The following is a 23,235-nucleotide window of genomic DNA, read 5'->3' as shown; positions in this document are numbered from 1 at the left end:
TCGTTTGTTTGGTTTTTTTTTGTATGCTAGTCTCCATAGCAAAAAATAAGAGGTTACTAAAGTACAAATATTCTCATACGATAGAATAAAAATTTGATAGTTATGTAATGTATTGTATTTTTGAACAAAAACTGTACTGCTTAAAAGAAAATTGTACGAGAAAAATTTTCGTGTTTGTCCCTTTGGACCATTTCGGACGAAAGCTGTGTACTAACGATCAGATTATTGTACGATAGCTTAGAGAGTGCTATTTTTCATCCAATTTTGCTATCGTGTGTATGGGCCTTTAGGGATCTTGGGCACTAGGAAGTTTTTGTATATGGTGACTGGCTTTTAGTTACAGTTACTAACTGTGCTGCTGCACCTTCATTTCACTGCTCCTGCACTTTCACTCATACAAAGCAAATCAAAAACCCTGCATGCCTTTTTTAATGCAGTGTTGACTCTTCTGCAAGCCCACCCTGGAACCACCACTCCCATGTTTCCTACTGCAGAAATACTTGTCTGCCCTTTCTCAAAGCCCAGGACTTGTGCAGCAGGGACTGCTTGATAGCCAGGTTTGCTATGTATTGGTGTTTGGACAAATGTGCAGGGGGGGCATGAGTCATTTTTTTAGTCCCTGCAGGGTAGAGATGGGACTACTGTGGACATGCTCACTGCTTTTTGGGATGCAGTACTGCTGCAGTGTTTCTGTCCATTCTCCATACAGCTAAAACAGGCCAGGGAAACCAGCGTAGATGCCTACTCCATAACGTGGAGCTGTTGGCACTGAGAGGACAGGAGATTGAAGTCCCTGTGTAGGGCTTTCAGGGATGGTAAAGGTGTTAGAATTTAGGGACAGGTGAGGTGGGTAAGGGGAAATAACCATCACACCCTTGGAGGAATTCAGTAGAGTAATAATTTTCTTGCCACTTTTCTGGTGGTATGGTCCCTTTAACATGGACTCCGCCAAATTCCTGAAAGCTGTGTGCCAGATGCATTATCAGTACTAACACATGTGCCAGAATTAGGTATTTCTAATGTAGTACCCTCTAGTGTGCTAGAAGTGATAGTGTTGTTTTTTGGTAGAGTAGGTAAATTTTGGCTGCCAGCCAAGCCTGGGTGTGTTTTGATCTGGGTTGGTAGTAACTCAGAGCAGAGATGTGGTGACTCACAGGCAGCATCACCAACACCTCCCACTTCTTTCCAGAATATTCTAGTATCTTCTGGAAAGGAAGAAGGAGAGGAAAGGTAGAGCTGTCTGGGGTATTCTGAGGAGCCCTGACCAATCCCCAACTTAGATTGGCAGGCAGCAGGCCTCCTTAAATATCCAGGGTCAGCCTAGCGGGAGAGGAGTTGTTCGGGTGGAAGCTGGAGATGGAGTACTAAGCTGTTGTGGCCTTCGTGGGAGCTCCCCAATCTGGGGGGGGGTTGGGGGGGTGACCCTGGGCCTGGGGCTCGGGTGCGGACAAGGACCCTTCTCACGACACACGAAGGTGTCCTGGACAGGTGGTACGGGAGAAAGAGGGGACAGCTGGAGAGCACCGCCAGGCAAAGTCTCCAGGAGAGGAACAACAGGTCATAGCCAAGAGGGCTGGTGAGTGACACACAGTCAGGAGAGGACTGCAGAGGCATGCCTGAGAGGACTGGGAGATTGCAGTCTGGGATGGGAGCAGAGCCAGTGGAGTGGACGGCGGTGGCACGGGCAGTGGAGAGGGGCAGCTGCAGCCAGGAGGGCTGGCAGTGCCTGAAGAGGTGGTACTGGGAGAAGTACCCACGAGGACAGCTAGCACTGGAACTTTCTACATTTTTTGCTACACCAAAGGGGCCCGCAGTCCCTGCCTGAACAGGGCATTCAATTTAGGCCTGGCTGAGCCAGTGTCAGGCCTGCAAATCAGTGCTAGCTGGTCCTGAAAGTGCAAGGAAGTGATGTGCTTGAGGTGTTAAGGAGAGATAGTCTGCAAGCAAGAGTTGTGCTGGAGCTGAAGTGTGAAGGTGTATATACAGAGAGTGTATATAGGTTAAGTCCCGTGTACATTGTGCTTCAATCAAGTGGGCATCCCATACTCCCCTACCCCATCCAAGTTTAATACCCCTCAATAAAATAAAAAAAACAAAGTTCAAGGCTTGGTTTCCTACCTGAGGGTGAATGTGAACTGTGTGCCTGGCTGGGCAAGGTGAGAGACGGACCACAATACTCAGCAGCCTTCAAGAGGGTACCGCTACATTTGGGGGCTTGTTCCAGGACCATCTGTTCACAGGTAACCTACCAGCCGTTGCCCCTAGCAACCAAAGTTGACCGAGCCAGGGGAACTGCACTTTGTTCCACCATCACTGAGGAACTGAACCCAGGGAAGGACTTATGTGCTCTGCCTGCCATCAGTACTACAGTATTAAGTGCCGTTGTCCATAGCAACTAGTGGGAGCTGCCTGTCAAGTATTGCTGCCTGCCTACCCAGTTGCCCAACCGTGGCTGGGATGGACACTTGTTCTAAATCCTGCAATTTAGTAACTTTCTAACATGTGCTGTCACCCGTGGGCGATCGCGCTCATGGATTACAAATATGTCCAGTGATCTGCTATTGCTGGACATCCTGAACGTTTTGCTTCAAACACCTGTTTTAAACAGTGAAGTGTGCCTGGAGATGTCTATTGTTGCCCGGGGTGATCAGGGTAAGCCTGCGGGTGCCTGCAGGCGGGACTTTGCTAAAAGTATTCCCTTCAGTGAGGCATGGTCTACAAACTTTATTGTTGATACCAACAGAAAAGTCAGCGGTCATCTGCTCTCAGTTGCTCAGGCACAGTTGGTGCCGAGCAACATGCCAGGACAAGTCCTGCTAGTTCCAGTGTGCCTGCCAACTTCAGTTTGTCTAACAAGAGGTTACAGCAGTACGCTGTGGGTGGGGCCTGCCTATCAGTTTCACAGACGCCAACCTGTCTGGAAGCGAGGGGGCGGTGCCACGCCTTAGAGGAGACCTAGCGTTCCCTGCCAGCAGACATCACGAGGCAGAGGAGCAAGATGGCTGAGTGTGCTCATGTGTTTTCCATGCTGACCTGGTTGCCTGATGTGCAGGAGCGGACACTGGTGGATACCAGTGTCTGGTTGGAGCATCGCGGGGGATTCGCCCTTGGGTTGATTGAGGGAACAGAGCGACTGTGCCTGCTGTATCCAGAATGCCGGATACCGACCGCGGTGGTCAGTGCATGGGTCTGGTGCGGTCATTGCGGTGAACCACTCACACTGCTTGCATCCATCCAGCAGGAGCCATAATACTACAACGTGGATCTGCAATCAGGACTGTGCCGGGTGCAGCTGCAGAAGTCCCAGAAGGCCGGAGTGGGCCTGGAATCATCGCCTAAAGGTGGGGTGGAGTAGGAGCCTGGTTACTCCCCTGCGAACATCAGCAGCATAAGGGAAGAGAAGTCTGTCATGGCCTGCGGCCTGGCCGGGGGCCTTTTCACTGTAAATACTGCCCAGCAGGAACCAGTAAAAGTCCCTGAAATGCAACCTGAGGGCTGCTTCCATGTCCCTTGCTAGCCCCATCTGGAAGGAGTTAGTGCTGGAGGGGGAAGTGCCCTCAGGTGAGCCAGAAGGTACCTGTGCTCAATGACGTCAAAGGGATGAATAGGGAATCCTTACTTCAAGAAAAAACACCCCAAAGTAACTCTTTTCAGAGTACAGGGGTACCCTTTGTCACCACCTATTCCCTTCAGCATTAGATATTTTCCAAACACTGGCATATCGTTAATAGTGATACAATCCTAAAAGATGTCCTACCGGAAAAACCTCAGGTAGTTTTTAGAGGGGCCCCCTCACTTAGGAATAGAGTTGCCCCCAACATCTTAGATCCCCCTACTAACAAGCTGACTTTTTTTGATCAATTAAACAGATTCTACCAATGTAGAAGGTGCCCAGTTTGCTCTTTCAATAGCTGCACACATAGGAGAACTGTAAAGTTCAAGTCTACAAGTACACAGGTACAACACTCCATTACCCCATTTATCACCTGCTCTACAGTGGGCGTGGTTTATTTATTGCAGTGCCCGTGCGGTCTGCAATAAATAGGACAAACCAAACGCCCCCTACAGGTTCGGTTTAACGAGCATATCACAAATATCAAGTCAGGTTTTAAAAAACATTCAGTGTCAAAGCACTACCTTCGGGTACACAATAAGGATCCTTCCAACACTCTCTTCTTGGGAATTGACAAATTTAGTCCTAATTGGTGGGGAGTTCCTTAGTGCGAGAGATCTCAAAATTAGAAATGTCATGGATTCATAGGGTGAAAACATATGTACCGTATGGTTTGAATGTCGATGTCGATCTTAATGCTTTTATTGACAATTCATAGCTGATTTTTGATGTAAACTTGATCTGAGTCACGTTGGTGGGTTTATATAGTTTATTATTATTGGGGGTTTGTGGATTAGCATTCATTCATTTTTTTGTATGTGTTGGGTATACATGATTCTGATTGTCGAACAGTTCTCTAATAATCTCAGGGATACATTTTTTGGCCAATTGGGACTGATTATATTTTTATATATATTTTTTGTATATACTATGTATATATTTTTATGTGTACTTTTTATATATAATTTATATATTTTTATTATTTTTTATTAACTGTAACGAGCCCCTTGCTCGCTCGGTTCCACTCTCCCGACACTCCTCTGCAGCTATTGAATCAGATTGCAACGTCTGATGGTTCGGTCATCCAATGGTCCGGGACTAGAACCACAGCTCTGTGCCGTTCTAGTCCAGTTGTGATAGCTCAGAACAAACACCAGGCAGGCTGTATGTAAGTTCAAACAGGAATCTATCTTTATTGACAAAATACAGGCTTTTATACACTCAAAGTGTAGGTGCAGACCTCCTGCTCATATTACTCTAACAATACAGCTGTAACCTAATTAACCTAATTAACATGAGCTAATTAACTAATCCCTTTAGACAGACTAGATGACTCAGACATGACCGTTAGGCCAGACTGGCCGTCTTGTAGTTCAGAAAATCCAATCAACATTAGCACAATCAACATAGACTCTTCTTCACACAATAGCAGAGTTAATTAACACAAATAGCAATGGGGATCTAATGACTCTTAGATCCCATAGTAGACTTATTTACAATACACATTTTCAGCAGACAATAGACAGGCAGGTGTTGGAATTTACATCAGCATCTCCTAACAGTATCTGTCCCAGCATTATGAATGAGCCATTATTCCAATATGGCAGATCCAGGGTCCCCAGACATACAGCTCACAAAGAGCACCATTCGCCCAAATACAAGGGCCCCCGATCGATCGGCAAGAGGCTAGCATACAGTCCCCTCCAAAAGTCTCTTTCCCGGCTAGGTCTGTCACATTTCTCCCCTTTCGGCAGGAGACTAACACAGGAGAAGCTCCCAGACGGGTTGACTCCGAAGTTAGTCAGTAGTTCCAGTCCTCTAATGCCTGTACCCACACAGTACCCCAAACAAATTGTTCCAAACAAAGTATTACTCACCCAGCCAACCTCTGCCACTCTCAGAGAACATATCTGCCGCTGGAGAGAGACAGGGTGTCTGGGCTCACTCCGTCATGCTGTTGGGGATCTGGGCCAACTGCCCAGCATCCCTGGGGTGTACAGGTGGAGACTGAAGTCCCATCCACCTTCACAGGACATCCATGCTCTGTTAGTTGAGGGCAAAGTCCAGCAGTACTCGGCCCTGTTGCCAGCCCTTCTGCCGGAAACCCACACCATCTGCTCCGGCTAACTGTTGGGGAGGGACAACGAACACCTCCTCTCCCTTCTCCCCCTGTATCCTGATCTGCTGCTGGGAAGTGACCACCTCCTTCTCACCCTGAGCCTCCGGAAGTGACGCAGGTGTAGGGATGAGTTCTTGGACCCTCTGTCCGGTTGCCAGCGCTTCAGCTGGGGAAGTTCCTTGTAACTTCACAGATACTTCTATTGGTGCTGGACAGAGCATAGTGAAGTTTGGCCCTAATAACAGCTCCTCTTCTGCTGGAGGCTCACCAGGTTGTTCTTCCTCAGCAGAAAAATCTATCAAATCCCCTGTCTCTGCAACTGGTGTCTGGGGATAAAGGTTCACCATCTCCTGTCCCTGGAACCCCGAAGATGCTATCAGTGCTGGGCACAGCACAGTGAAGTTTGGCACTAATAACAGCTCTTCTTCTGCTAGAGGCTCACCAGGTTGTTCTTCCTCAGCAGAAAAGTCTATCAAATCCCCTGTCTCTGCAACTGGTGTCTGGGGATAAAGGTTCACCATCTCCTCTCCGTGGAACCCAGAAGATGCTATCAGTGCTGGGCAGTGGTTAGCAGAGCTCTGCCCTGTTGTCAGCACTTCAGGTTTGGGGACGGCAATCTTCAGATTTTCCACTGCCGATTCTCTGGCATTCTGCTGGACAGGCACATTCCTCCATCAAAGATCATCCAATGCAGAAACAGGTTCATCAAGGTCAGTCAGCACTTGCTGCATCCGCCATAAGACCTCCTCCTCCATAGCTGCAGGTGCAGGTTGGCAAAGCACACCATTACTCTGCCACATTTTCAACTCTTCAGCCAGGATTTCAGAGTTGTCAACTGGTATTTCCTGATAGTCCCAGGCAAAGGGAGCACCACCCTGCTGCTGAGCAGAGTCCAACAGCTGTTTGTAGGCGATCTCCAACTCCCATTCCTGAACGGCCAGAAACTCCAAATCTTCCAGTGCCCAGTGCACTTCTGAGACATTCAGTCTCCGCTCTCTGTGCTCCATTATTTCCTCCAAACGCCCCTCCCGATCACTTCCAAAGTCAGGGTCCCTGGACAGCCTCCAGTATAACAATCCCAGGCCATCGTAGTCAAAGCCTTCCGTGGGGCTGTCATCCGCTGTCCATGGGCACACCTGGGCTACATACCACTGAAGGGCTCTGTAGCTCTCGTCAAACCGCATTTCTGCCCGGATCAGCCTGCTTAACTCTGCTGTCCACTCCTGGTTCGGCTGTTCCCCCAAAAACAGCATTCGCACTTCATACTGCGACCAGTACCTCACATGGACGGAGGGGAGAACTTTTCCCTGGTGTCGCTGCTCACGGGCTAGCGCTTCCTTCCAGAGCTCACAGCGGACAGAATCAAACCATCCTAGCAGGACCTGCTCTGATACTGGTCCTCTGTGCTGTATCTCCTCTCGCAACCTCCTTCTGAATTCCTCATCCATGGTGGCTGGTATTTCTCCTCTCCTGCTATCCTGCTACCTTGGATCCAGGTGATGGTTTGGATGTGTTCACGGCAAGGAAGCATGATCCCACCATTCCCTCCACGGCTCTCAAGTAAGTCTTTCAGCGTGGCTCTCCTGCAGGCTGGTTTGGAGTGTCCCAGTAACAGTACAGCAAATCCCACGGCTGCCAACCAATGTAACGAGCCCCTTGCTCGCTCGGTTCCACTCTCCCGACACTCCTCTGCAGCTATTGAATCAGATTGCAACGTCTGATGGTTCGGTCATCCAATGGTCCGGGACTAGAACCACAGCTCTGTGCCGTTCTAGTCCAGTTGTGATAGCTCAGAACAAACACCAGGCAGGCTGTATGTAAGTTCAAACAGGAATCTATCTTTATTGACAAAATACAGGCTTTTATACACTCAAAGTGCAGGTGCAGACCTCCTGCTCATATTACTCTAACAATACAGCTGTAACCTAATTAACCTAATTAACATGAGCTAATTAACTAATCCCTTTAGACAGACTAGATGACTCAGACATGACCGTTAGGCCAGACTGGCCGTCTTGTAGTTCAGAAAATCCAATCAACATTAGCACAATCAACATAGACTCTTCTTCACACAATAGCAGAGTTAATTAACACAAATAACAATGAGGATCTAATGACTCTTAGATTCCATAGTAGACTTATTTACAATACACATTTTCAGCAGACAATAGAAAGACAGGTGTTGGAATTTACATCAGCATCTCCTAACAGTATCTGTCCCAGCATTATGAATCAGCCACTATTCCAATATGGCAAATCCAGGGTCCCCAGACATACAGCTCACAAAGAGCACCGTTCCCCCAAATACAAGGGCCCCCGATCGATCGGCAAGAGGCTAGCATACAGTCCCCTCCAAAAGTCTCTTTCCCGGCTAGGTCTGTCACATTAACTAATAAAGAATTTTCTTGCTTTTTTGTTTAATGACACCCAACTAACTAATATATATATATATGGTGTGTCACATTTTGGTGCTTTCTATATCCTGTTGACCTTTGATGATGGGCTGTAACCAATTAATATTTATATCTGGGGCGTGGCTTGGCAGCGGATGTAGTCAGTCGCAGGTCTTGTGAGCTCCGCCGAAAATCCGATTTAACATCCTGCAAATCACCGCTGACCACCCAAATTTGGTACCAGATTCCTCCCCAGTGAACCTGTCACGCTCGCCTAGCCACAGCGGTACTCCTACATGGCTTCAAAGCTACCTAAACGCGGCTCCACAGTCCACTCTGCTCCGGACCACGAGGCCCAAGATGGTGGCGCGGCCTTAAAGTCAGCTGCAGTGAAACACAGGAAAGCCGTGCAGAGGCTTTTCCCCCAGAACGATATGTGGGACTTACCGGAGGCACCTGGAAACGGAGCGGAGAGTCGCAGTGGCTCACAATCGGAAGCAGATGACACGGTACCCCTGGAGGATCCGCACGCTTCATTGTTGCCCTGGGACACAGTGAGTAATTTACCCATGCCCCAAGGCTCACACAAGGCCCAATCCTCAGGCTCCGCTGAGCAGGAACCCACACTGAGAGATATCTTCTGCGCGGTTACATCCTGCAATCTCTCTATCACTGCGCTTGCCATGGAAGTTAAAGGGATGAAAGCTGAAATGTCTTTCATGCGTCAGGATATGCAGAAATTAGGGGATCGGACTTCTGCCATTGAAGGGCGTATTAGCACCATAGAGGATGAATGGGCCCCCATGCAGAGAGAAACACACGCACAGCAGATAATGGTGGCTAAACACGCTGCAAAACTCGATGATTTAGAAAATAGGCTTTGCAGAAATAACTTTAGAGCTATTGGCATCCCTGAAAAAATGGAGGGGAGAAATCCGGTCGATTTTATTGAAAAGTGGTTACTGGAAAAGTTTGGGAAAGACTCATTCTCTCCTATGTTCGCAGTGGAACGGGCGCACCGTGTCCCTTCCAGGCCCTTGCCTCCGGGCAATCCTCCTAGAGCTTTTCTCTTCAAAATGCTCCACTACAGAGACAGAGACATAATTTTGTCAAAGGCACGTACCCTGGGGGATGCCCTGGTGATCGATAATTCTAAAATATCATTGTTCCCAGACTTTTCAGCTGAAGTACAAAAGCAGCGGGCCCAGTTTAATGATATCAAAAAGAGACTCCGCTTCTTGGAATTACAATACTCCATGCTCTATCCGGCCCGTTTAAGTGTCATAGCCAGAGATGAAATACATTTCTTCGAGAAACCTGCAATGGTAATGCAATGGTTAGATAGAGAGGAAAGATCCCTACGGGAAGATTTGGGCAGACGGCTCAGAAACAGCTGAATGTCATCGTTTTTCTACCCATATAATAATGGTATAACTTTTATCTACATACAATCGGTTTGGTCACAAGATTGTAAATCTCCTTTCAAGGCGGAGGACATTGTTCACATTGTCAGTTGTATTCACGTTAATGCACGCAATACAAGGCCTGTTGCCTATTGGCTCTTCAAAGCCGGCTACTGAACTTAGCCCCCCTGTTGAGAGTCCTTCGTGGACATTACAGTTTCTTTTTCTTTTTTGTTTTTTTTTGTTCTGTGTTACTTGGGACCCAGCTGAATCGTTGGTCCTGGTACTGCTCAACCTGCTCTTTTACAGATTTCATTTTTTACACCAAAGACTGCCTAATATTTACTGTCTTGCTCGACAACTTATCTGTGGTTATCTAGAGTATACTCACTATGCCTCTCACACTCCTGCCTTATTTACATGTGCCGTAATGTATTATGGCTAAGCAGATAGTACTTACTAGCTGGAATGCTAGAGGTCTGGGGGACAGAGTGAAACGTATAGCGGTACTCCATGTGCTTAAACGTATGGGCTCCTCTGTGGTGTGTCTTCAGGAGACGCATATACCACCTGGTCAAGAATCTCCATTCTCCGCCAAATTATTTGGTGTCCAGTTCCACTCTGTCTTCTCTTCCTATGCTAGGGGTGTCAGTGTGTTGATAGGAATGGATGTACACTTTTCACATACAGTATCACTAGTCGGCCCCTACGGTCAATATATATTTCTAGTATGCTCATTAGACGGCTTACAGTACATTATTGGAAATATATATATACCGCCCCCTTTTTCGGTGGAGGTCGTCAAGACATTAGCTACCTTTCTGTCACAACATCCGGGGATTCCAGCACTTATTGTAGGTGACTTTAACAATTACTTGGATGCAGATCTTGATAAGTTGTCCACAAAAACCCCTTTGAGTAGGATGAGTGGAGGGCAGACGTCCTTTGCTCGTCTTGTTTTGGAGCTGGGACTGAGGGATGTTTGGAGGATGAGCCACACACAAGTAAAACGCTACTCATGTTTTTCTGCCACACATAGAGGTCTCTCCAGAATTGATCTCGGTCTTGGTAATGATACGATGCTACCATTAATAACTTCCACAAGATATGAGGCGAGAACTATATCTGATCACTCTCCCTTATGCATAGAGATCCTAACGTCTGGCATATCCAAGAAGGTTTGCTGGAAACTCAATCCGTTCTGGTTGTCACTATTCCCTACTCCTGACTCTATTCAAGACAACCTGGCAACATTTATACGGTTTAACAAACCCACATCTAGCCCTGGTGGCTTTTGGGAAACATTAAAAGCATTCCTAAGAGGACAATTTATTAAATCTATTAGTGCCATTAAGACCGGGACCAAGACTTGGGAGCAGTCTGTTCTGAACGAGGTGAAGAGGGCTGAATCGGCCTTTGTCGATTCCCCTTCGGAACTCACTGAGAAAACTTTTCTCGAGACTCAACACATGGCCAAGCATTTGGTATTAACAAAAGCAGAAAATAAAAGGTTATTCCTTCAACAGAAATATTTTGAGGAGGGAGAAATCACAGGCCATATGCTTGCTATGATGATACGATCACAAAGAGGCTCTTCCCATATAGGAGCTATCACTAATTCCTCAGGGCCTTTGGTTTCCTCTCAAGCAGATATATTATCCACGTTTAGGGATTTCTATGCTGATGTGTACTCCTCTAAGGTTACGCCTACTATGACGGAAATTACCTCTTTTTTAGCACAATGCCAACTACCACAGCTTCCCACCCAGGACGTAGAACAGTTGAACGCTCCCCTTGAGACTGAGGAATTGTTGGAGGCATTGGCACTTTCCTCTCCTGGCAAGTCTCCGGGCTCGGATGGCTTGCCGGCGGAGGTATACAAGCGCTACTATGAAACGTTACTATTGCACTTGAAAGAGGTATTTGAGGATGCTAAAAAATTAGGAAGTTTACCCCAATCCATGAATGAAGCAATTATTGTCCTTCTTCTTAAACCTGGTAAAGAAGCCCATTCCCCAGACTCTTATAGACCCATATCGCTATTAACGACTGATGTAAAACTTCTAGCAAAGGTGCTGGCCACTAGATTAGCTAAAGTTATTCATAAGGTGGTCCATAGAGACCAATCAGGGTTTATCCCATCGAGATCCACAGCCCTTAACATCAGACAACTTTTTCTTAACCTTCAGATACCTGTTGATAACCCAGGTAGGAGAGCAATTCTATCATTAGACGCCGCTAAGGCCTTTGATAGTGTTGAATGGCCTAATTTATGGGAAGTTCTGAAGCGTTTTGGCCTAGGAGACAACTTTATTCAATGGGTTAAACTGTTGTATGCAGCCCCCACGGCTAGGATCCGCGTAAATGGTGATCTTTCAGATTCATTCCCCCTTTTCAGGGGCACGAGACAGGGGTGTCCACTTTCGCCCCTGTTATTTGCGTTAGCCCTTGAACCACTGGCGGCCACGGTAAGATCCTCATAGTCCATTGTGGGTTTTGTCAGAGGACCAGTGTCCGATAAGATCTCCCTTTACGTGGACGACACCTTGCTCTACCTGGGGGACGTGGATGCTTCCCTCACGAATGTGATGCAGATAATAAAGCACTTTGGTTCCTTATCAGGATTCTCCATTAATTGGAGTAAATTGTCATTCTTCCGGTGGATGAGCCAACAATCACCTTACCAGCAAGTGCGGAACCCCTTAAAGTAGTCTCCTCATTTAAATATTTAGGAGTGCAAGTGTCGGTTGACCCAAAGAAATATTTAGAGGATAACCTATTACCCCTTTTTAAAAGACTCCAAATGACATGTAATACTTGGTGTAAACTCCTATTATCAGTAATTGGTAGAATAAATTTAATTAAGATGGTCTGGAGACCCCAGCTATTGTACATCATGCATAACTCTCCGCAATGGATACCCCGCAGATAGTTCAACCATATTGATACCTTGTTTAGATCCCTAATATGGAGAAAAAAAGTTGCTAGAATAAGTCTTTCCACTCTGCAGTATGGTAAAGATTGGGGAGGAGCTCTAGTCCCTAATCCTAAACTATATTTCTATGCTTCCCAATTACAACAACTAAGCGGTCTTGGGTTGTTGGGTGATTCTGACTCGATCGAAAGCATGCTGCGGACTGGAACACTAAATATATCAGTGCTGGCGAATTTGGAGGCGGGATTACCACATCTGCCACAAACAGCGCCCACTGTCATTCTTCTGAAAAACTATGGTTCACGGTCAAATCTAGTCTGAAAATTCTAGTTTTTTTGGCAGAAACTCCTTTGTAGGATAATCCGAATTTAGCAGAAGTATACAAGTTAGACGGCTTCCAACTCCGGCATTCATAATATATCTCAATTATTTAACCAGAATATATAAAAATCTTTTATGGAACTGCAGACAGAATTTAAACTTCCTAGACATCAATTTTACTCGTACCTTCAGATATGACATGCTCTTCAGGCCCAGGGCCAGACATCTCTTCTCTCACTTGCCACTCACCCCCTAATAAATGATATTTTTTTCGGGCAGGAAAAAAAGGGCCTAATATCTCATATCTACTCATATTTGCTGTTAGCCATACAAGACACTACAACTCTGCCAAGTAGACGGGGCTGGACGGCAGACCTGGGGGAAGTAAGTGATGACACATGGGACATATGCCTTCAGGCAGGGCCGGTTACTTCCGTTTCACAATCACATAGACTTTCACATTTATTCTTGCTGCATAGGGCTTACCGCACTCCAATACAATTACACCGTTGGGGTAGAAAAGATTCTTCCTTATGTCCTAAACGTTGTGGAGAGGAGGGGTCATTGATCCATCTGATGTGGCGTTGCCTCAAGTTGCATCGCTACTGGGGCGGTGTAACCGAGATAATTTCCTCGGTATTTCAAATTAGGGTCCCTTTGGACCCTCTGATATGCATCTTGGGAGCGGTAGATGAAGAAGTATACCCCCCCCCATTAATATAGCAGTGACCAGATTGTTGTATCTGGCTCGTAAGATGGTGGCCAGATTTTGGCTATCTTTAAATGCTCCAACCAAAAAACAATGGGTAGAGCAGGTCAATTACTGTATTTATTGGCGTATAACACTCACTTTTTCACCATGAAAATCGGGTGCAAATAGCGTGTGCGTGTTATACGCCAATACTTCAATTTTAGCTGCCTCGGAGGGGACAGGGAGGGGGTGGGACGAGCGCCGTCAGATTACATACAGTGAGAATCTCCTGTTTACATGGCGGCCTCTGTAATAGAAAGTCCTGTCTCCTGGGCCGCCATTGGACCACTGTTCTGTCTATCATAGGAGATTCTCACTGTATGTAATCTGTCGGCGCTCCTCCAGCCCCCCTCCCTGTCCCCACTAGGCTGCAGATGGGCATCGATCAGGCTGCACTGATGGCAGTAGTGAGGCTGCTGCAATGATGGCAGTGGTGAGGCTGCTGCAATGATGGCAGTGGTGAGGCTGTTGCATTGATGGCAGTGGTGAAGCTGCTGCATTGATGGCAATGGTGAGGCTGCTGCATTGATGGCAATGGTGAGGCTGCTGCATTGATGGCAATGGTGAGGCTGCTGCATTGATGGCAATGGTGAGGCTGCTGCATTGATGGCAATGGCAAGGTTGCTGCATTTATAGCAATGGTGGGGCTGCATTGATGTGGACTAATGAGGCTGCATTGATGGCACTTGTGAGGCTGCAGATGGGAATTGATCAGGCTGCATTGATGGCAACAGTGAGGCTGCAGATGGGCACTGACCCTTATTTTGCTTCAAAGTTCCTTATTAAAAATTTAAGTTTTTTTCCTGAAACTTCCCTCTTAAAATGAATGTGCGTGTTATACACCTGTGCGTGTTATACGCCGATAAATACGGTATATCCTTATCAGGGAACATTTAACATATCAGCATAGAAATGCATCTCGGAAATTTAGCTCCATATAGCAACCCTGGCTGGACACCCCTGGACTGGCACCCCCACAACTAATTATGCACAGATTACTACAGGTTTAGAGAGTATTGAATGACAGGTGTGGAGTGAGATTCCTCCTCCCCCCCTCCGTTTGTTTTTTTTTGTCCATATACCCTAATATGACAGGATAGTGGGTGTATTCATAATTGGCCTCAATGAAACTGTACCAGGAGCAGGGTTTTTGGTTAGATGGCCAGTTGGTCGTCTGTTTGCTGTGTTGGGTTGGAGACTCTTGACTCTCTTGCACAACACGGTTCTTCTTCTCTATATTAATGCAAAAATCTACTTGACGCCACTGTTGTAGTAATTTCTATTTGCACAATGCACACTTGGACAGGATGACATTTATGATTCTGATGTTACAATTTATACCGTGTCATTTTTAATGATTTGATGCATGATATGTATTTTGTCTCTGGTGGCTCAATAAACGAATTTTCTGATTTAAAAAAAAAATATATTTATATCTAAATTTTATAGTGTCATTAGAGGTCATATTGACTGCATGTAGCACTTTATGTAAACGATAACTATATTATACATATTTTTGTTTATAATATATGTCACATTTGTAATTGTAATTTTTGCATTAATTCAATATCGGGGATTTGGATTTATTCCCTTTATTTTTGCTTTCTTGGTTGATATTACTAAAGCCACATAAATTCACATTAACAGCATATTTGTAATTTATATATTACAAGTTTCTTTCAGATTACCTTATTATTATAAATTTAAATATATTTCCTATTTTTTATGTTCACTTGGTTGTTAATATTGGCGCTATTTAATTTCTGTGTGTCCGCACACTAAAAAAATTTTTTCCAACACATCGGTTGCAATAATAGATGGGTTGCCCACACCTAAGATAGCGTTTTGGGATTCTGCTTACGGGACTCAGAACGAGGTCTGGTGTTTACCATAAGGTGGTGGTTCAGCACGCTACCCGTTCCCCATTGACAACGTCATTTTATGACGAAACGCGTCTTGAGGATATGTGCTGACGTCACCACGTTGTCTCACTAGGAGGATTTGTTTTGTAGCCGGCCGGCTCTGTTGAAAATGCACGATTTTATATGGTTTGAATGTAAGTGCAATACTGTTGTTTTTTAATAAACCTGTTGAAGCAATATTACGCTATGGTTGGTCTTCCCTCCTATGCCCCGCTGAGATACTGAGTTCCATGGGAGTCCCACGGCGTCAGTGTACTTGGAGAATATAGGCAACCAATTAATCTACGTATGTCCAGACGATCCTTCTGCACAAGCAAAGGCCTTGGCTGGGCTATAGCCATCTGTTTGGTTTTGCTTGCCATCTGGTAAGCAAGTTTTTTATAAGGTGGTGGCACGTGTTCGCTGATAAGGCTCACTTGGGTGCTTGTTTAGATCTGATTTTGAACTGTCACTTACTTAATATCCTGACATCTACAAGTTAATATTTGGATGAACCTTTAAACAGTGCTGCTTCTCTTCTCTATATTTTCTTTTGTGTATCTCACAATAAGCTGCTGATCTTTGGACTTTTTTTCATGTCATTTCACTATTTATCAAGCACGTTTTTTTTCTTTTTATTATAAGCCCAGAGAACCGCCTGGGTTTTCCAGATTCCAGCGGTAAGTTCAGCCCAGAGTTGCTCTGGAGTGGGGTCTGGACTACTCTTATCTCCCTCCTGACACTATGAAGGGTGAGAGGATGACCTAGTGTGGGAGTACATGCATATCCCTCAAGCCTTTGTGGGTGCCAGAGTGTGAGGAGACCTGGGCTCGCTTTGAGGACATTCGGACGGAATAGAGGCTGGGAGAGCAATCTACAGAGACAGAGTGTGGTGGTCGTGAAAGCAGGAGCCACTCTGTCTCCATCAGAGAAGGGGGTAGTAGGAAGAGATTGCCTGACCCGCATTTCTATGCATGAGAGCCTGCTGGAGCGCGCAGCTCACCTTGGAAATTTTGCAACATGGACTGCCGTAAGGGATGCAGACTGTGTTCCTTCTTTCTCTGACTTTTTGCAAGACTTTTTGCCACCCTGATCGGAGCCAGTTTGATGAACGTTCTTACTGAGGGACTCTCGGTGAGGTCAAAGTTCTGCCTTTAACTCTTAAAGGAGCTTGATAGTCCGGAGAAGGGCCCCTCCCACCAGGAACTCCAAAGAGAACTGTTCACTTTTGTGCTGTGTTTTTCCCCCTTCTGTTTGTATCTGTCAGCAGGTTGATTACCCCCTACTGACAGAACAAAAGAGAGAAAACTGTGCTTAAAGTGATACATGTGGATTTGGTGTTTATGTTTCTGTCAGCATGCTGATAACCCCCCATTGACAGAAAACTATGTAAATGTGTAAATAGCTGTTAGAGATAGGATGTTGTGTTTTTTCTATCTCTTCCAACTGCAGGGTTCCAGTATAGACAGCTGTCCATTCGGTTCCGGATGAAGTCAAGAAATCCTGCGGGCAGAGGGCCTCCCTTGAGGGGGTGGTGCTCTGGTTCATGTACAGTGTTATGTGGTTGTCACTAGCTATAGGGACCTGTAGTTAGGATGTGAATAATGCGATGTAAATATGTGAATGCAAGCAAATGTCTCTATTTTTTACATTGATATTTATTTGTGTATAGCCCTGTCCCAGTTTGTTCCCTTTCCCCTTCCAAAGCTGTATTTTTATGGGATGCCCTTGCTCCTGGGCCCACAAGCTGATTTTTGAAATTTTCCCAGCCAAGGAACTGGCTGGAGGTTAGGGGTGGGGGTGGGGGATAAATGTAGCACTCTCCAGTGTGCTAGAAGTGATAGTTTTGTATTTTTAGTAGAGTAGGTAAATCCAGGCTTGGCTGGCAGCCTGGGTGTGTTTTGATCTGGGCTGGGAGTAACTCAGAGTAGAGCTGTTGACTCACACGCAGCATCACCAACACCTCCCACTTCTTTCCAGAATATTCTAGTATCTTCTGGAAAGGAAGAAGGAGAGGAAAGGTAGAGCTGTCTGGGGTATTTTGAGAAACCCTGACCAATTCCCAACTTAGATTGGCATGGAACAGGCCTCCTTAAATATTCAGGGTCGCCTAGCTGGGGAGGAGTTGTTCAGGTGGAAGCTGGAGATGAAGTGCTAGTCTGTCATGGTCTTCGAAGGAGCTCACCAGTCGGGGGGGTAACCTTGAGCCTGGGGCTCGGGTGCGGACAGGGCCCTTTTCACGACACTCAGAGGTGTCCTGGACAGGTGGCATGGGAGCAAGAGAGGACAGCGGGATAGCACTGCCAGGCGAGTGAGTGACACACACTCAGGAGAGGACTGGGGAGGCACGCCTGAGAGGACTGGGAGATTTCAGTATAGGATGGGTGCAAAGCCAGTGGAGTGGACTGTGGTGGCATGGGCAGTGGAGAAGAGCAGTGCCTAAAGAGTTGGTACTAGGAGCAGTAGCCATGAGGACAGCTAGCACTGGGACTTTCTACATTATATGCTTCACCAAAGGGGCCCGCAGTCCCTGCCTGCAAAGGGCATTCAATTTAGGCCTGGCTGAGCCAGTGTCAGGCCTGCAAATCAGTGCTAGCTGGTCCTGGAAGTGCAAGCACGTGATGTGCTGCAGGTGTTAAGGAGAGATAGTCTGCAAGCAAGTGTTGTGCTGGAGCTGAAGTGTGGAGGTGTATATATAGAGAGTGTATATAGGTTGAGTTCCATGTACATTGTGCTTCAATCAAGTGGGCATTCCATACTCCCTTACCCCATCCAAGTTTAATACCCCTCAATAAAATAAAAAAAACAAAGTTTAAGGCTTGGTTTTCTGCCTGAGGGTGAATGTGAACTGTGTGCCTGGCTGGGCAGGGTGAGAGACGAACCACAATACTCAGCAGCCCCCAATAGGGTACCGCTACACTAATTATAGCCGGTTTTAGAATCTGTTGCAATGAACAGGTTGTAAAAGAATTACCAGACAGAGAAGCTGAGAGCTGGGCATATGTACTGGAAAGTTGTCATTAATGTCACAGCTTCTTACACAGGACTCATGGTTGCTAGGATGTTGGTGGCTGTTGGCCTCCTAGCAACCAATGACTCTTCATGAGCCCCATTCACTGCCAGCTGGGTGGTTCCCCAGCTGACATTTGAAGTAAAAAAAGGTGGGGATGCTGGTGATATCATTGTCCAGATAAGGCAATGGCATCCTGCCATTTTGTTTACTTTTAGCTGTCAGCCTGGGAATCTCCCAGGTAATAATCTGAATAGCATAATCATCCATTGCTATGACACTGTCCATGGAAAAGCCAATAGTGTGCTAGCTAATAAAAGGGCAGAACATGCACTGAGAATGGAGTGTCCATGGTGGTGGGTGCGGCTTCCAGTGCTGCAGATTCATCCACTAGGAATCCTGCTTTTTCTCTACCTGTTGAGAGGGGAGGGAAAGAGGAATTTCAACAGCACAGAAAAGTGAGTTAGCTCTTCTCAGAGCGGGAGTCAACACTGTGCAGCACATGTCCCCCCTTAAAGGATCAGCACTACCTGAAAGGCTTGCTAAAAGAAATGTGTACATTTTTGAATTTTTAGTGTCTATGTCCTTTTTTGTTTCTCCTGTGATGGGTGGGCTGAAACTGCAGGATACCAACAATTGGAACAGTGTGTTAAAGGCTTTACTGAACAGGTAGACCAGATTAGGACAGTTTGGTACAATGTTTGTTGATGACAATGAATGACAACTCGTGGTCCATTGCTGAGTTGCTTCCAGTTAATTTTATGCATGGGCAGCACGCCAGAGGACTGTTAGATGGTACTAAGGTTTCAAAGAGGATGAAGGCCACTCTGAGTAACAGTGTGATGGAAAGTATGTTTACTATGTTTAGCCTCTAGTTAATGTTGTTGCAGCAACAGACAATTCTCCCAAGATGTAAGCACTGAGAAATGATTTAAAAAAAAAGGCCAGAAATCCAATCTGTAACCCAGGAAGGGGTTAAAGAGATTGTGCTGTCAAATATAGAGGTATTGGTAAAAGTGCCAGAGGGCATAAAGTGTGAGTAAAAAGGTAAAGGTTCTCAATTGGTAGAGGTGTGGATGTACAGTTTTGCCATATCAAATGTCAGCATTTGTCTGCAGAGTGTCTGATAACTGAACAACTTTTTTTTTTATAGTTTTGATAGAGAGGAGAGGAAAAGGAACACCCGTCAGGTTATTATTGTTGTCTGTGTGACTGGATATTCACCCTTTATGTTTGTTGAATGGTTACCAGAACAGGAATAGAGGGGGAGATCTTCAAATGGGGAAACTGGTACTGGTGATTCTGAGACTCTGTGTTGCTAGTAGAAATGGACAAAAAAGCATTTGGTTCCCTAAAGGCGCAGCCCAAACATACTGCAGTATTACATATTTCTGTAACAAGTGGCTAAGACCTTCCAGCAGGTATACAGTATACAAGGCATGCTTGGAAATAGTGCAGCCTCAAATTCATGAGTGTATTGAATGGGAAAGGTGATGGGACCTAGAGTTTAGCTGGCACCCAGAGCTGCTGTAAGGCTTTTTGCTGTATGGATATGGACTTTTCATAGATTAGGCAGAAACAGACTGGTTTATATGTGTCACATCAATTTACCAAAATGCATTATTGCACCAATAGGCTTGAACGTAACACAACAAAAATATTCAGCTAAAACATGCAAATGTATTTCTCTTCTAGTTAATGAACAAACTTGCAGTATGGAGGGTAATTCTCGATTAACTTTTCATTACGAAGAACAACCAGAACAGGTCAGTGCCATATTTATTACTTGTATTTAAATGGTATTGACTATTTTCACTTTCCTTTATTCTACATTCACATCAGTCTTTGCCCATGCATACATACTGTACTAGGACCTATTTGTACAGGAGCCAATTGGAGCATTGGAGGAAACCTACGTAAGAACAGGGAGAACACGCAAATTTTATGCAGGTAGTGTCCTTCTTGGGATTCAAACTCGGGACCCTAGAGTTGTGAAACAGGACTGCTAACCAATATGCCACTGTGCTGCCATATGGCATGATTTGGAAATGTTTTCTCACAAAAGATAGTAGAAGCCCAAGTCTTGACCATTAGCAAATATGCATAAATATTATTGTAATATGTAGGGCTGAAACAACTAATCGATTAATCGACAACTAATCGATTATGAAATTAATCGATTACTATTTTCATAATCGATTAATCGGCCAGTAACATAATGGGGTTAAAAAAACCCTAAAATTAGCCCTTTATAGAAGAGCAAATTATCGCTACTGCATATATTACTTTAACAGTTCTATATTTAAAAAAATTAACCCCTTACAGTAGTGATTATCTGCTTTTTTTGTACTATAAAGGGCTAATTTTAGTTTTTTTTAACCCCATTATGTTACTAAACGTCTTAGACCTGGTTCACATCTATGTGTGTTTTTTGGTGCTTTTGCAGAAATGCACTACAGCTCATTTACATGTTTTCCTATGGGACACGTTCATGCAAAACGGTGCATTTTTGGTTCAATATACTTCAATTGAAAAGCTGCAGAAAAGCATGTAATGCGTTTTTGCAGCAATTTTTGTTGTTTAATCTGCCCAACAACAAATTGGCCAAAAAAATGCGTGTGCAGAAATCAAAACGCACAGCAAAAAGCACTGCAGAAACAGATCAAAAGCAAACTGCATAGATGTGTACTGAGCCTTATGCTGGCCACACGGATCAATTTTCAGACGAGAATATTCAGACGAAAAATCTTTGTACATTCGCTGAATGAAAGAACGAACGTTCTTAAAATGACATTTTTTGAAGGAAGACATTGTTTTTATTAAAAAAATTTGATCACTGAGTCTGATGATATTTACCAGATTCACCCTTTAATAGTATGTACAGTATATCTCCTCTAATAGTATGTACAGTATATCTCCTCTAATAGTATGTACAGTATATCTCCTCTAATAGTATGTACAGTATATCTCCTCTAATAGTATGTACAGTATATCTCCTCTAATAGTATGTACAGTATATCTCCTCTAATAGTATGTACAGTATATCTCCTCTAATAGTATGTACAGTATATCTCCTCTAATAGTATGTACAGTATATCTCTTCTGTCTGTTATGCTGAGAGTGGATTCGATATTTTGCTCCCTAACCATATAGTTGGTTATTTATATGTTCCACAGCACAGAGATATTTAAGAATAAATTACCTTTTTTTTTTAAAACTTTACACATTAACTAAATTATACACCACACTTTTTTTAAGGTGATTAATCGAATAATCGATTAATCGAAACAATAATCGGCCAACTAATCGATTATGAAAATAATCGTTAGTTGCAGCCCTAGTAATATGTATATGGGAAATGTGCCTCTGACTCTGTCAGCTACCCCAATCCTGATATGCAGCAAGGCCTCTTTACACTTGCTTTTTTCTCTGAAGAGCGATCCATGTTACATGCATGTAATTGCATTACAAGGGGAATTTTGTGCATCAAGGGGATGTTTTTTTTTTTTTGAAAAATTTTTTATTGATGTTTACATAGCATAAACAGGTACAGTGCAGTAATATCAAAGCAGGTTATCTCATATACATACAAAATAAGTGTATATGTCTTAGCGTAGATAAGGCGGGAACAAAGCAAAACTAACTTATAAAAATGGGGGGGACGGGGAGGAGGGGAGGGGAATCTGCCAAGCGGATTATTGTTTCCTAAAGATTAAGAGCTGATTAACATAGTACCCAGTACAATGGGTGTATTACAGTGTATTACAATACAACCTCAGGAGTGGAAGCATAGTATAGACAAGAATGCCCTATAAGGATGCATTATATTCAAACAGTAACAATGTTGGCTGTGTGAGTAACCAATGTCAGATATACGGGAGACATGGAAGTCAAGGGGCTGTGATGACTTTGTGTGAAATTATGGTGTAAGAAGGCTGGGGGGGTCCGTCTGGGTAGGATACTTAATTTTAAGGTTGCCCAGAGAATTTGAGATATCTCTTTTCAGGTACCAATCAGTGTATCGGAATGGGCGCATGACATCTTGTAGAGCCGTCTGGGTGAATGTGGCTTCTATATATTTACGCCACCTCATGAAGAAGCGCGAAGTAGAGCGAAAGTTCAGTGAAATGGTGTCGAGCCGTTCCATGTAGAAAAGTGACATCATAGCTTTTTTTACTTCGGGTAGTGCAGGTGGCGACGTTGAAATCCAATGTTTCATTATCGTTCTGCGAGCTACTAGAAGGAGTAGATGTGCCCATTGGGGAATATTTGTAGGTCCTCTGGTTGTTGGAGGAGCTGTTTGGGGCGTATATCCAAATAGGCATAGTAGTTGATCCCTTGGGATTTTTGTTTTGTTGATCCTATCAATGTGATCCAAGATAGCGTTCCAAAATGTAGTTATGGCTGTGCAGTCCCAGAGGCGGTGCAATAGGGTGGGGCGTGGTTCCGAGCACCAGGGGCATTTCATTTGACTTGGATCGTTTCTGGTGAAGTGAAAAGGAAAGTATGCTCTGTGTATAATTTTGAATTGGGTTTCCCGCCAAGTTTCAGATATCGTTAGTTTGCGGACTTGTCTGTATCCTTCAAGTATTTTTTCTGACAGTTCCTCATCTCCTAAGATAGTAGACCATTTATGAAATGGTTTGAGGTGGTATTTTGCAGATTGATGTTGGATGAGGTAGGAGTAGAGATTGGTGATGGAGTAGTCATTTTGCAGTAGTACCGTGTCTATGAAGGATTTCTGGAAGGGGTCGGATTTGGGTCCATAGCAAGACTTCAAATAGTCGAT

The 23,235-nt window shown here is 44.8% G+C and overlaps 1 protein-coding gene across 3 annotated transcripts in view; it reads left to right on the top strand.

Moving 5' to 3' along the window:
* The window catches only part of LOC141105934 (protein mono-ADP-ribosyltransferase PARP14-like), a 91,933-nt gene that overhangs the window by 10,325 nt on the left and 58,373 nt on the right, over window positions 1-23,235 (top strand). For all 3 annotated transcript variants that reach the window (XM_073596168.1, XM_073596176.1, XM_073596184.1), the window contains one exon: window positions 20,142-20,212. In XM_073596168.1, the coding sequence (XP_073452269.1) occupies window positions 20,162-20,212 (51 nt within the window). In that variant the 5' untranslated portion in view covers window positions 20,142-20,161. Of the gene's footprint in view, window positions 1-20,141; window positions 20,213-23,235 lie in introns of those variants that run through there.

Source organism: Aquarana catesbeiana, linkage group LG01 (assembly GCF_042186555.1).
Source record: "Aquarana catesbeiana isolate 2022-GZ linkage group LG01, ASM4218655v1, whole genome shotgun sequence".
Classification (NCBI taxonomy): domain Eukaryota; kingdom Metazoa; phylum Chordata; class Amphibia; order Anura; family Ranidae; genus Aquarana; species Aquarana catesbeiana.
This window is presented reverse-complemented; position numbering and strand designations above follow the sequence as displayed.